Source organism: Haliotis rubra, unplaced genomic scaffold, assembly GCF_003918875.1.
Source record: "Haliotis rubra isolate DU_JTF1 unplaced genomic scaffold, ASM391887v1 Scf1945, whole genome shotgun sequence".
Lineage (NCBI taxonomy): Eukaryota > Metazoa > Mollusca > Gastropoda > Lepetellida > Haliotidae > Haliotis > Haliotis rubra.
In genome coordinates, this window is record NW_025765942.1 from 1620 (window position 1) to 16190 (window position 14571).

Below are 14571 nucleotides of genomic sequence, written 5' to 3' on the forward strand. Positions count from 1 at the left end.
TTTTGCAAATACTTAACATTGTTAATTGTTTACTCAACAACTTGGATCTATCTAATTGCAGACCGCTAAATGTGGGGCAGAAGCAGCCAAACTCCTTTAGGAACTTCTCTGATTCACCTATCAGTCCTCTACAACCAAGGACCCTACCTTCAAGACCTACTGACACATTACTCTCTAGAAATAACTCTACGCTCATCACAACGACTGTTACTCGCTGTCCCAAGCTATAATCTAAAATCATTTGGCTCAAGAACCTTTCTCTGTGGAACTCTGTCCCAATCGAGTTAAAATCATCTCCTACCCTAAGTATATTCAAAACATGACTCAAGACTCATCTATTTCTCCACTACAAGTAACTTTTAATCAATGATACAGTTTTTACTTGAGCTCAGGAAGCGGTTTGAGCATATCCCAGTCACATGGTAAGGTGCTATATAAATGTCCTATCATGATTTTATTACAGATTTAGATGAAAAAATGCAGCAGAGAGGGTTCGTTATTATTAACTTCATCTCTTGATGACTCGTTTCAGGCTGCAGAAGCCCTTGCTGCAAGAGTCTCCCCATGCTTGATGAGGAACTGCCATGTGGCTGCGTATCGACAGTATGTGACACAGAGGCTGATGTCCGCTGTGGTGCTGGCTGTTGATGAGCAAGCAGAAACTGTGATGTCAATGGAATTTGCCAAGGAAGAGATCCAAGTAACTGATGTATCTGGCAGTGAATCAAGACCTGATGTGTCAAACCGTAATCTGACACCTGGTGTTTCAGGCAGTGAACTGACACCTGATGTGTCAGGCTGTAGGCCGACACCTATGGAATGTGAAATAAATGAAACTGAAAATGTAACATTTTCAGAGGAAACAACATGTGCTATATTATCCAAGGAGGAGAGTGCAGGTTCTTCCATGGCTGAACTAGATCATGTTCATTCAGATGCCACTGCCCTTGGCCATGTAGAGACAACTAGAGACAGAAACTTCAGTGTTAGAAGTAGTATCCCATGTGAATGTAATGGATCTCAGGAAGATATGAAGATTGAAGTTGCAAAAGATTCTGTACAGGATCAGTCAGGACCGATGGAATCAGAGTCTTGTGTAAACACTCTTGGTAAGCTCTTTTTGAGTAAAGTATTTTTAGTACACAGAATATATCTTTTCAATCAGACATAAGTTTGATTGTTTGAAAGAGTGGTATGGTGGGTGCTACAGATAGGGCAGGAAATGCTTACCACTGACCACTGAACACCTGGTGTCAACACTGAGTTTTAGTGATCCATTCAGAACAAATTTCAGAGGACAGTTAAGACTGGATATACTATACTATAGTCCTTGAGTTTCATATAAATACTTCATAACGATAAGTGACTAACATATTTCACTTTTTAACAAGGTTCATGACCAACCTCAATGAAACTGATTGCCATCCCAACTGAACATGTTCTGATACCATTTGTTCCAGATAAATCCCCTTATTACCTCATTCGGGGTCAAAACGTGGGTACTGGCCTGTTCCTGTTGACACTGTCTTACTCCAATTATGTACCCAATTTGATAAAACGGGGTTGTATTTAAACATACTCTGTCATAAGTAACCCTTCCTCAGAAAATAGGTCAACTCTAGTCAATCAGAAAGCAGCTTTCACATGTAAGCATTATGGATCTTGTTACAAACAGCAACTTTCATTCCAGACTATATTTTGAAAAGTACTTGACAAATATCTTGTTTCAAAAGTAAAAACCTGGACGAAAGAAAATTCTCGATTGTCTAATACTTTACGATACTTTTCTGGGGACTATGGAAAGAATATGTTGTTTCAATTGAATTTTGACGGAATCAGTGCTAACCTTTTTGTAGATCTATGATTAGAAATAAATTCCAAATGTCACTTTACAGATCTGGTAAGCAGCGCTCTGATTGGTTTGAGGAAAGTTGTTCTGACAATATCCAGAATACTATATTCTCTATCATTGTTCATCATGTTTATGGTAACAAGAGCTGGGATAGTATTTTCATGAGATTGTTCATGATCTGCCGACATGTGATCTTACAGGCTGCCAAATAGGATAAAATATATGTCTGTTGAAAAGAAATTACAAATACCGGTAGCTTCTATGAATTCAATTTTTGACATTTCTTTGGGACCATCAGTTTGTAGTTTGCCACTACCTATTTTCAAAAAGAATACGACAATATATTTCCTGCCCAGTCGTTTAACTAAATTAACCCCAAATTGATGGTATTGTCATGGTTAGATTCACAGCTTTTTTAACCATTGTCTCTTGCAGATCATGTTTCAACACGGTCACAGTGTGAGGCTTTATTTGAAAACCAGAAGCCAAACTTTACAGCTCTGATGCTACTTTGTTTGGACAGAGGAAAACTGATGATGTCAAACTTGGATGATGCAGCAGAAGAGTGGCACATGAGGTGGTCCTGTCAGTTGACCAGAATGGACGAAATGAGTAAAGGGCAGTTTAGCCAGTGCTTACATGGCCTGACTGGGTCATTACTCACATCACAGGATACAGTAGTACAGTTCAGGTATAAAGATACACAATCTCATGTAGAAGCAATCATCAAGGCTGCTGCTGTTGAATATATCTGTGAACTAGATCCTTTGTTTATATACAGACACGTGAAGGTGCCCTGGACTTCCTTGAAGAATGACCCAGGATTTACCATTTACTTGGATAAGAGCAGACAGAAGGACTTGGCATTACACTTTAAAACAGAGATAGAAAAACACAACTTTGCTTTTACCTTGACTCATCAAGCTTGTGGAAAGCACACTTTTGCTTCAACATTAGTACGATCCATTGGAATGGGTACCTCAGTACACAGAAATATAAGAGAACTTTTTAAAACATGTGATACAACTCATCGTGGTACCTTCCTGAACTGGATATGTTTTGGAAGAAATGCTGAATTATACAAAGTGCTTTCAAGTTACATGACTGAAGAGGAGAGGAAAGAATGTGTCATACCGTGTTGTGTGAGTGGCAATTCAGAAATACTGCAACTACTTCTAGAAGATATGGAACTGGATGTAATTCTATCCTTGTCACCCAGCTTACAAGTAGTCTATGGCATTGACATTTGTAAGGGACAAACTGAATGTCTCCAAACTCATCATCTTCCCCCACTACATCTCGCCTCCTATTACGGACATGCAGACATCGTTCAGCTGCTGCTTCAGTATGGATGTGATGTAAATGCCCAGCTGCAGCCCCAGTTAGGTGAAGCAGGACATATCGCCGCCAGATCAACACCAGCTGCTGTAGCAGCACATGGAGGACATACAGAAGTATTAAAGTGTCTGATGGAAAGCAAGGCTGATCTCAGTCTGGTCGACTGCAACTTTAACACTCCCCTCCACTTAGCTTGTGAAGCCGGCCATAAAAGGAGTGTTTTGATACTAGCAAGTATGTGTAAGATCTCTCCCAGGAATAAAGATGGAAACACACCTGTTCATCTAGCCTGCCAAGAGGGAAGAATAGATGTTGTTGATATTCTACTTAAAAGAAATGCTGATCTCACCATACTAAACTTTGACAACTGTTCACCATTACATGTTGTATGTAGTAAAGGTTATTCCAATGTTTTACAGCTATTGCTGGATAGAACAGCATATCCATTGCCAGTTGATGGCTCCCAAACTCCCTTGCATGTGGCATGTCAGAATGGACACTCAGAGATTGTGAGGACACTTTTACAACACGGCGCTGGCAGGTCCGTTTCAGCTGGTAAAACCACACCCCTTGGAATAGCTGTGAGAGAAAGACATACTGGTGGTGTTAAACTGTTGATAGAGAAAGGGGCTGATGTATCTGGTGGTGGTTGTGGTCACACACCTCTGTCATGGGCCTGTAAGAATGGTCATATTGATATAGTCAAACTGTTGATAGAGAAAGGGGCTGATGTATCTGGTGATGGTTATGGTTACACACCTCTGTCATGGGCCTGTAAGAATGGTCATATTGATATAGTCAAACTGTTGATAGAGAAAGGGGCTGATGTATCTGGTGGTGGTTGTGGTCACACACCTCTGTCATGGGCCTGTAAGAATGGTCATATTGATATAGTCAAACTGTTGATAGAGAAAGGGGCTGATATATCTGCTGCTCATGATGGTGACACACCTCTGTCATGTGCCTGTGAGAATGGTCATATTGATATAGTCAAGCTGTTGATAGAGAAAGGGGCTCATGTATCTGGTGATGATGGCTATAGTGACACACCTCTGTCATGTGCCTATAAGAATGGTCATATTGATATAGTCAAGCTGTTGATAGAGAAAGGGGCTGATATATCTGGTGATGATGGCTATAGTGACACACCTCTGTCATGGGCCTGTAAGAATAGTCATATTGATATAGTCAAGCTGTTGATAGAGAAAGGGGCTGATATATCTGGTGATGATGGTTATAGTGACACACCTCTGTCATGGGCCTGTAAGAATGATCATATTGATATAGTCAAGCTGTTGATAGAGAAAGGGGCTGATATATCTGATGCTGCTGCTGATGGTGACACACCTCTGTCATGGGCCTGTATGAATGGTCATATTGATATAGTCAAACTGTTGATAGAGAAAGGGGCTGATATATCTGGTGATGATGGCTATAGTGACACACCTCTGTCATGTGCCTGTGAGAATGGTCATATTGATATAGTCAAGCTGTTGATAGAGAAAGGGGCTGATATATCTGGTGGTGGTCGTTATGGTTACACACCTCTGTCATGGGCCTGTAAGAATGGTCATATTGATAAAGTCGAACTGTTGATAGAGAAAGGGGCTGATGTATCTGGTGGTGGTCGTTATGGTTACACACCTCTGTCATGGGCCTGTGAAAATGGTCATATTGATATAGTCAAACTGTTGATAGAGAAAGGGGCTGATGTATCTGCTGCTGATGGTGACATACCTCTGTTAAGGGCCTGTGAGAATGGTCATATTGATATAGTCAAGCTGTTGATAGAGAAAGGGGCTGATGTATCTGGTGATGGTTGCTGTGGTGAGATACTTCTGTTAGGCGCCTGTAAGAATGGTCATATTGATATAGTCAAGCTGTTGATAGAGAAAGGGGCTGATGTATCTGGTGATGATGGCTATAGTGACACACCTCTGTCATGTGCCTGTGAGAATGGTCATATTGATATAGTCAAGCTGTTGATAGAGAAAGGGGCTGATATATCTGGTGATGATGGTTATAGTGACACACCTCTGTCATGTGCCTGTGAGAATGGTCATATTGATATAGTCAAGCTGTTGATAGAGAAAGGGGCTGATATATCTGATGCTGCTGCTGATGGTGACACACCTCTGTCATGTGCCTGTGAGAATGGTCATATTGATATAGTCAAGCTGTTGATAGAGAAAGGGGCTGATATATCTGATGCTGCTCATGATGGTGACACACCTCTGTCATGTGCCTGTGAGAATGGTCATATTGATATAGTCAAGCTGTTGATAGAGAAAGGGGCTGATATATCTGATGCTGCTGCTGATGGTGACACACCTCTGTCATGGGCCTGTATGAATGGTCATATTGATATAGTCAAACTGTTGATAGAGAAAGGGGCTGATATATCTGGTGATGATGGCTATAGTGACACACCTCTGTCATGGGCCCTGTAAGAATGGTCATATTGATATAGTCAAGCTGTTGATAGAGAAAGGGGCTGATGTATCTGCTGCTGGTGGCTATTGTTACACACCTCTGTCATGTGCCTGTGAAAATGGTCATATTGATATAATCAAGCTGTTGATAGAGAAAGGGGCTGATGTATCTGCTGGTGATGGTTATGGTTACACACCTCTGTCATGTGCCTGTAGGAATGGTCATATTGATACAGTCAAACTGTTGATAGAGAAAGGGGCTGATGTATTTGCTGCTGATGGTGCCGGTGACTCACCTGTTGTCAGACTTTTAGGTAATTTGAACATATCGGCAGGTTGGTTTGCCAAAGAAGAAAGAGAAGTTGTCTCTTTGTTGCTGAAAGAAGTGTTACCTAAACATGTAACATCTTTGTCCGACTGTTTTCACAGATCATTGATTGATTGGGTCTTTACTTCTGAAAGTCAAGATATAGTAAAACATGTTTGTGATAGATCTGATAAGAAATCTTTCTCAGGCAGGCTATGTCAGTCTTTACTGAGGAAAGCTATTGTGAAGGGTGATGCATATGGCGTTTGGTTGCTCACAGAATATGCCACGCCAATGGTCTCCAATGATCTTCTCTTGAGTCTCATGTCAGTAGCTATAGGGAAGCGTCACATTGCAGTTTTTCAAATGCTGCACTGCATCCCGCATGTTCATGATTCCAGTGACACATTAGTTCAGAAAGCATGTCGTTATGGATTGGTACAAGTCTGTAATGTCCTGCTAAGATGTGGATCGAATCACTCTGGAGTATGTTTCACCAAAGCACTCAAAGTGAAAAATGTTGTTCTTGCCGAGCTGCTACTTAGCCATGGTGTGGATGTCAATGCACGTGATGATGATAACAACACTTCACTGCACTTAGCATGTGAAGTAGGGGAATGCAGTTTAGCGGAGGTCATTGCCAAAAGCATTGGTGTGTCACAAACGAACAAACGATCGGAAACACCTTTGTTTGTTGCATGTCGTTACGGATATGTCAATGTTGCCAAACTGTTGTTAAGCTTAGGTGCAGACATAACAACAAAGGATGTCAATGGAAATACAGTTCTGCACTCTGTGTGTCAGTCTGGACAAGAGAAATTACTTCAGCTGTTTCTTCATTATATTTGGGTGGAAACAGACAATGGATATCATGATCAAGCACAGGAACACTTTTGCAATCGTAGGTATGCTGGTGATGTTCTTCATCTTCTTAACAATGATGACGAAACACCCCTTCATGCTGCATGTAGAAATAAACGTGCAAAAGTTGTTAAATTACTGCTTCAGTACAAGGCTTCTGTATTCATGACTGATAAAAACGGACACACACCTCTCTATCATGCAATGAAACTAAAAACATTATTCAGTGTTCTTTGTTCAGCGACATGGGACATAAATGGGATGGATTCTGACGGGAATACCATTCTGCATATGGCATGCATGAAAGGCTGTTTGGAAAGTGTTGATGTACTTTGTAGCAGAGGAGCAAGTGTGGTGGTTTGCAACAAGAATCACGAATATGCACTTCATAAGTCAGCAGAGAATGGAAATGCAGAAATTATGAACATTCTTTTAGCTCACCAAGCTGATGTAAATGTGACTGACGGGGACAAAGCAGACCCCACTACATATTGCATGTGCTGAGGGCCATTTGAAAATAGTTGAAGTCTTGATTAAAAGTGAAGTCAATGTAAATGTGCCTGATAAACATTTACTCGTTCCACTGCATCTCGCATGTAGAGACGGACACAGAGATATTGCTGATGCTTTGATGAAGTCATCAGCGGACATTGAACCATTTTCTGGGAAACGATACACACCGCTAATCTATGCTTGTGAAGCCGGGCATATTGATTGTGTTGCACTCTTGGTGGAGAATGGTGCTTGTGTCAACATTGCAGGATTTCGGGGCAATACTCCTTTACACCGAGCATCTGTTGGGGGTCATGTGAATGTTGTGAAGTTGTTGCTTTCTTGTGGAGCTGACCCAATACGGGAAAATGACAATGGAAAGCTTCCATTACACCATGCAGTTCTGTGGGGCCACCTTGCTATTGTTAACATGCTATTAGACAAAACAAGATTGTTCCTTCATGAAATGGAAAACGTCATGTCATTGCTTGAACGGGCGTGTTCAAGAGGACATGCTGAGATAGTGAAGAGGTTGATCGATTTCATTCCAGGCGGTTCTATGTCATCCCTTCCCATGACTTCTCTTGTCGCAAGTGTCATCCGCGCAACCACATTAAACTTTTACCTGTACTTTCGGATACAGGGCTGGACATCAAACTGCAAGATGAATTTGGAAGGAATGCACTGCAAATGTTATGTGAAATGGAAGGCTGTGAAATAGACACGTTAGAGAAAGTTTTAGAGTTAGGATTTGATTTATCAAAGACAACTGGACTAGGGGAATCAATGCTTCATGTTGTCTGCAAAGTAGGAAATATTGAACTGGTGAATTACTTGATTGGTAAAGGAATAGATATCCAGACAAAAGACACCAATGGAAATACAGCTCTCCATGCAGCATGTGCTCGTGGTCACTTTGAAATAGCTAAAGTACTGATTGAGAAAGGACTTAGTTTCAATGAAAAGAACACAAGAGCAATGAGTCCACTTGATCTTGCAATCATCAATACGCACTATGGAGTAACATGTGTATATGACCACTGGTATGCTGTGTCAAAGTGTCATCCAGGAATAAGCATGATATCCCTCCATCACATTTGCCGGGACAACAAAATACAGTTACTTTACAATTCTGAGATTGTTTTTGCTGAAAAAGACAGTGATGGAAATTCTGCTCTTCATGTTGCCTGTGAGGAAAGATCGGAAGAGATAGTACAGTTATTGATAATAGCAGGAGCCTGGTTGCTTGTATTCAATAATCATGGAGAGGCACCAGTGCATATTGCTTGCCATGGACCATGTCTTAAAGCTATGATAGATGCAATTCACAAGAAGATCAAGGTCAAGGTTTTGTCACTGCGTGACAAAAATGGAAATACTCCACTTCACCTTGTAATACGCGCACAGAATCTAGGAAACTTGTGCATTCTTTTGGATAACAATGTTGATGTTGAAATGGTAAACAGCTTTCATCAAACTGCTCTGCACATTGCCTGCTATGGTGGGAATGTGAACGTAGTTGAAAAACTCTTAGGAGCTGGAGCTAGTGTTATAGCTGTTGACAAAAAGTGGTAATACCCTCTTCATATAGTGGTGAAATTGCAGGAGGAATCTACCATTGTTAAAGCATATAAACAGCACAGATGATGTGATTACTTCAAAGAATTATGAAGGAAGAACACCTTTCCACGAAGCAGTCAGCCATGGACACGCTTATGACATGATCCATTACATGATGACAGAATACTGTCACTTTTCTGCCATGGATCTGTCCGTGCCGCATCTTCAGCAGTTTATCAGACAGGTGGGCAGAGAAGACTTCATGAGACTGATGATGGCTGAAGAGATTGATATTAGCTCCATGGTAACACACCCTTACACTATGCAGCAGAAACTGAGAGCCTTGAAAATGGTGAGAACTTTGATCAGACGAGGGTACAGCTGCGATGCTAGAAATAAGCAAGGAAGACACCCTTGTATAATGCATGTTCAAGTGGAAGTGCAAACATAGTAAAACTGATTTTGCAAGAATCGTCATTATCTAGTGTCAGTGATTCTAACAATATGACACCTTTGCATGTAGCCAGTTGGAAGGGCCACGTGGATGTTGTGAAGCTTCTGCTGGAATCTGACCATGATCTCCAGGCAAAAACCAATGACGGACAAACAGCACTTCATTTGTCTTGTCTGGAAGGACACCGGGATGTTGCTGAAGTTTTATTGAAGGCTGGATCAGATATCAATGCATTAGACAGTGCTCTTGATACACCTCTGCATTTAGCTGCCAGAGCTGGTGTGTGTGATGTGGTGGTTCTCCAGGCTAAGTGGGGAGCGAGGGACACACAGTGTAACAAGCACGGTAAAACTGCTCTTCATGTAGCATGTCATGAAGGACATACTGATGCTGTCAAAGCACTTCTCAACATGGGGAGTGATATTCTAGCAACAAATAATTAGAAAAGACCCCTCTGATGTTAGCCTGTGATCGACAACATGAGTCCATTGTGGAGTTGTTGCTTCATCGGTCACGGCTGCAAATAGAAGTTCAGTGTTCACAGAACCAAAATCAGGGCTTCTTACGGAAGAAAACATTCATCAAAAATCTAAACTACTGCCTTCTTGTGGCTTGTACGTACAATTACATTAACACAGTGAAACTGTTACTCAAGTATGATGTTGATATTAATCACAGACGTAGTGAGTCCGATATAGGGAACATATGTAGAGACAGGACTGAGGGCAGTTGTGCAAGTGACATGGACAAGGACAAGATGGAGGGTGGTTGTACAAGACATACGAACAGAGTTCAGATGGACAGGGAGGCCGAACTTGAGACCCCGTTACATAGCTGCTGTTATGAAGGACATAATGAATGTGTTGAGCTTCTCATACAAGCCGGGGCACTGCTGGAGCCAAGAACTGCTCGTGGGGACACGCCACTGCATGTGGCTTGCAAACAAGGACATGCGCGTATTGTGGATCTGCTGATGGCACATGGGGTCTCGCTATCGCCTGTGAATTCTGATAATAGTACTCCGCTACACTATGCCAGTGAAGGAGGATATGAAGGCCTTGTGTCGAGACTGTTGGAAGCAGGTGCAGATGCTGACGTCAGAGACGTTCACGGGAAATCCCCACTTGAAGTATGCAGCAGCCGAGGGGTGAAAAACATCCTCCATAAAAGGTACGTTGGTTGTTGTTTAATGCCGCACTCAGCAATATTCCAGCTGTATGGCAGCGGTCTGTAAATGATTGGGTCTCAACAGCATGATCATCGTTCTACCTTAAAAGGTAAGAAGACAATGATGCAAAAAAATGCTACTGTTAGTAATAATATAATGTTACATATTTATTTCGCCATTCAAATTCTTTAAACTCTCTTCATGATCACCTTGATGCCAGAAATATTATGAGTCTTTTAGAAGCAGAATCCTGTTTAAATGATTTACAATATCCAGCTCTAGAATTCTTTAATATGTGTTATGGGGAGAGGATATGATGTTATGAAAAGTATTTTCTGAGACTGCCATAACGCTAGGATGCGCAGAGCATTATGTGAAACAGCACTGCAAATACCTGATTCCTGTTTAAATGTTCAGCCATAACTGGTCACCAGTACTTTCTGTGATCATCAGTAAGAGGTGAATTGATGGATCCGGTGGTCAGACTTGGTGACGTGGTTGTTTGTTGATTGTTGCTCATGATATCAATCACTAGATTACCTTGTCCAGATAATATATTTACAGGCTGAATATCAAATTCTCTCTCTCTCTCTCTATCTATATCTAACTCTATCAATCTATCTAACTCTCTCTCTATCTGTCTATATCTGTCTCTATCTAACTCTCTCTAATCTACCTACCTACCTATCTATATATCTATATCTGTATCTATCTATTTATGTATATCCAACTCTCTCTCTATATATATATCTAACTATATATCTATCTATCTAACTATCTATCTATCTCTATCGATCTATCTCTCTCTCTCTCTATCTATATCTCTCTATCTCTAGCTATCTAACTCTATCTATCTAATCTACCTACCTATCTTATCTATCTAATCTACCTACCTAATCTATCTACCTACCTATCTATATATCTCTATCGACCTAACTCTCTCTCTATCTATATCTCTCTCTCTAGCTATCTAACTCTATCTATCTAATCTACCTACCTATCTTATCTATCTAATCTACATACCTAATCTATCTACCTACCTATCTATATATCTCTCTCGACCTAACGCTCTCTCTATCGATATCTCTCTCTCTAGCTATCTAACTCTATCTATATAATCTACCTACCTATCTTATCTATCTAATCTACATACCTAATCTATCTACCTACCTATCTATATATCTCTCTCGACCTAACTCTCTCTCTATCGATATCTCTCTCTCTAGCTATCTAACTCTATCTATATAATCTACCTACCTATCTTATTTATCTTATCTACCTACCTACCTAATCTATCTACCTACCTATCTATATATCTGTATCGACCTATCTATCTAACTATCTTTCTATATCTCTATCTAACTCTATCTATCTACCTACCTACCTACATATCTAGCTGTATATATATATATCTATCGATCTATATGTCTAACTCTCTATCTCTATCTATCTGTCTATCTATCTAATCTACCTACCTACCTTATCTATCTATCTGATCTACCTACCTACCTTATCTATCTATCTATCTATCTCCAAACAACTCCAAACAAGGAGTCATTCAATGTGTATGATGTCTTCAAGTGTCTACGTTATGCTTATACGACATGTTATTTCCACAGGTATGGAAGAAAAAGAATTCAGGAAAGTTCACAGGAAGTTGAGGCTACCCCCCTCAAAGTACCACGACACCAATGAAAGATCGAGCTAGCTGAGGCTACCCCCCTCAAAGTACCACGACACCAATGAAGGATCTGACTGGATTATGAGTAACCTATGAAAAAGATGAGGCGGTTTCGTCTCTGCTGACACACACACACCTGGTAGAGAGTGAGTTAAATCTCAACTGGGTTGTTCCTGGATGCCTGACACTCCTGGTACATCATCTGTTATGCAGCTAAATGGATTATTCACATCATTTGACAACTTACTGCATGTATATATTCAGTGTACATATCTAAACAGTGGGCACTAGTGGGACGTTAGTTTTGTGATCCAGTTGTACAGTGCTGATAAACTGAAATGTACATAGACTTTACACCATATCTGTCAACTCAGGAATGATAGTAGCACCTGTACTGAAACCTAAAGTCTGCATGACAATCCATATTTCAATGTGTATATTAATGGTGTTCAAATACAGAAAACAGCATTGTAGAAGGTGTATATACTTGTCTAGTAACTATCAGAATGAAATCGGTCCACCAAGTTTTATATTACATTGACCACCTGCACCCCATGAGTGACATCATTTTGAACTATACTGATGGAAACAAATAAGGGAACGCCACTTCATGGTAGTGTTCCTTTATATATTTCTCAGATTTCCTCCCACAGCGCTGGTGATGAAAACTGGAAAATATTAAAGGAACACTTGAATTTTCCTGCATTTCTTTATTTGTTTCTCTCAGTATATTAACTTCACCATTTGAGATTAGTTGTTCACAGTTTTATCCATTTTTTCAACAGTTTAAATGATCATTGTGTCAAATGTGTTTTATTTCTATTGTAGTTTGCCAATGGCTCTCTTTGATACTGATATTTTGGGAAGGATCATTTGGTATTGGGGAGCTAGGGCTTTATAAAAAAAGAAAGTAAATTTTCACAGAAAGTGTTTGAAAAAATAATTATTGTTCACAATATGGACTAAAATAACATCATATCTGCCACAAAAATTACATTTTTGCAAGGCTGTTATTTTTTCATAAAAAGTCCAACAACATGAAGGCTTGTAGTTTCAATTGGAAATACAAGTAGGTTCAAACTATCCAGTTTGAATAAAAACTTCAATCCGAGCCATTCCTGAATATATATGATTAAACTATCTGAGCAATTGCTGTATATATTTGATAAAACTATCTGAACCATTTCTGTATATATATTTGATGAGACCATCTGAACCATTACTGTATATTATTTGACAAGACCATCTGAACCATTACTGTATATATTTGACAAGACTATCTGAGCCATTACTGCATATATTTGATAAGACTATCTGAACCATTACTGCATATATTTGATAAGACTAACTGAACGATCACTGTATATATTTGATGAGACCATCTAAACTATCACTGTATTTGTTTGACATGTCTGTGTAAACCATTACTTTAAATATTTGACAACACTGTCTGAACCATTACTGCATATATTTGACCAGACTGTGTGAACCATTACTGCATATATTTGACAAAACTCTCTGAACCATTACTGTAAATATTTGATAACACTATTATGTATTTGATAAGACCATCTGAACCATTACTGCATATATTTGACAAGACTGTGTGAACCGTTACTGCATATATTCAATAAGACCATCTGAACCATTACTGTACATATTTGATAAACTATCTGAACCATTACTGTATATATTTGATAAACTATCTGAACCATTACTGTATATATTTGATAAGACCATCTGAACCATTACTGTATATTATTTGACAAAACCATCTGAACCATTACTGTATATATTTGATAGACCATCTGAACCATTACTGCATATATTTGACAAAACTGTTTGAACCATTACTGCATATATTTGATAAGACTATCTGAACCATTACTGTATATATTTGATAACACTATCAGAACCATTACTGCATATATTTGATAAGACTATCTGAATGATTAGTGCATATATTTGACAAGACACTCTGAACCATTACTGTATATATTTGATAAGACCATCTGAACCATCACTGTATATGTTTGACAAGACTGTGTGAACCACTTCTTTAGATATTTAATAACACTGTCTGAACCATTACTACATATATTTCACAGACTATCTGAACCATTACTGTATATATTTGATAAACTATCTGAACCATTACTGCATATATTTGACAAAAACTGCCTGAACCATTACTGTATATATTTGATAAGACTATCTGAACCATTACTGTACATATTTGATAAGGCTATCTCAACCATTACTGCATATATTTGATAAGACTATCTGAATCATTAGTGCATATATTTGACAAGACCATCGGAACCATTACAGCATATATTTGATAAGACTTACTGAACGATCACTGCATCTTTTTGATAAGACCATCTAAACCATCACTGTATATATTTGACAAGACTGTGTGAACC

General features: G+C 39.4%; 3 protein-coding genes across 4 annotated transcripts; all 3 read left to right on the forward strand.

Annotated features, from left to right (window-relative positions):
- Positions 1–268: 268 nt before the first annotated feature.
- LOC124274803 lies at positions 269–8014 on the forward strand. Its single transcript, XM_046710179.1, is given in 4 exon segments — positions 269–1109; positions 2288–5626; positions 5628–7258; positions 7260–8014. Coding segments are annotated over 4 exon segments (6252 nt in total). The 5' UTR covers positions 269–571; the 3' UTR covers positions 8004–8014.
- A 54-nt stretch (positions 8015–8068) lies between these two features.
- Positions 8069–9739, forward strand: LOC124274808 (ankyrin-1-like). The gene is made up of 2 exons (XM_046710183.1): positions 8069–8855; positions 9243–9739. Exons 1-2 carry the CDS (start codon positions 8069–8071, stop codon positions 9737–9739), a joined length of 1284 nt encoding a protein of 427 aa, XP_046566139.1.
- A 20-nt stretch (positions 9740–9759) lies between these two features.
- On the forward strand, positions 9760–12347 carry LOC124274809 (ankyrin repeat domain-containing protein 1-like). Of its 2 annotated transcripts, XM_046710185.1 has the most exons (3): positions 9760–10466; positions 12084–12126; positions 12178–12347. In XM_046710185.1, exons 1-3 carry the CDS (start codon positions 10039–10041, stop codon positions 12208–12210), a joined length of 504 nt encoding a protein of 167 aa, XP_046566141.1. In that variant the 5' UTR covers positions 9760–10038; the 3' UTR covers positions 12211–12347. The 2 variants fall into 2 exon arrangements, with proteins under 2 accessions (XP_046566141.1, XP_046566140.1); XM_046710184.1 differs by having other exon boundaries at positions 12084–12347.
- Positions 12348–14571: the final 2224 nt, after the last annotated feature.

Bases quoted from the DNA above. Each gene is read 5' to 3' on its own strand.
- LOC124274808 (XM_046710183.1), top strand. From the start codon at position 8,069: ATGCTTCATGTTGTCTGCAAAGTAGGAAATATTGAACTGGTGAATTAC. The intron at 8,856-9,242 runs AATACCCTCTTC...GCTAGAAATAAG, and splicing joins AGCTGTTGACAAAAAGTGGT to CAAGGAAGACACCCTTGTAT.
- LOC124274809 (XM_046710184.1), top strand. From the start codon at position 10,039: ATGGACAAGGACAAGATGGAGGGTGGTTGTACAAGACATACGAACAGA. The intron at 10,467-12,083 runs GTACGTTGGTTG...TTATTTCCACAG, and splicing joins AAAAACATCCTCCATAAAAG to GTATGGAAGAAAAAGAATTC.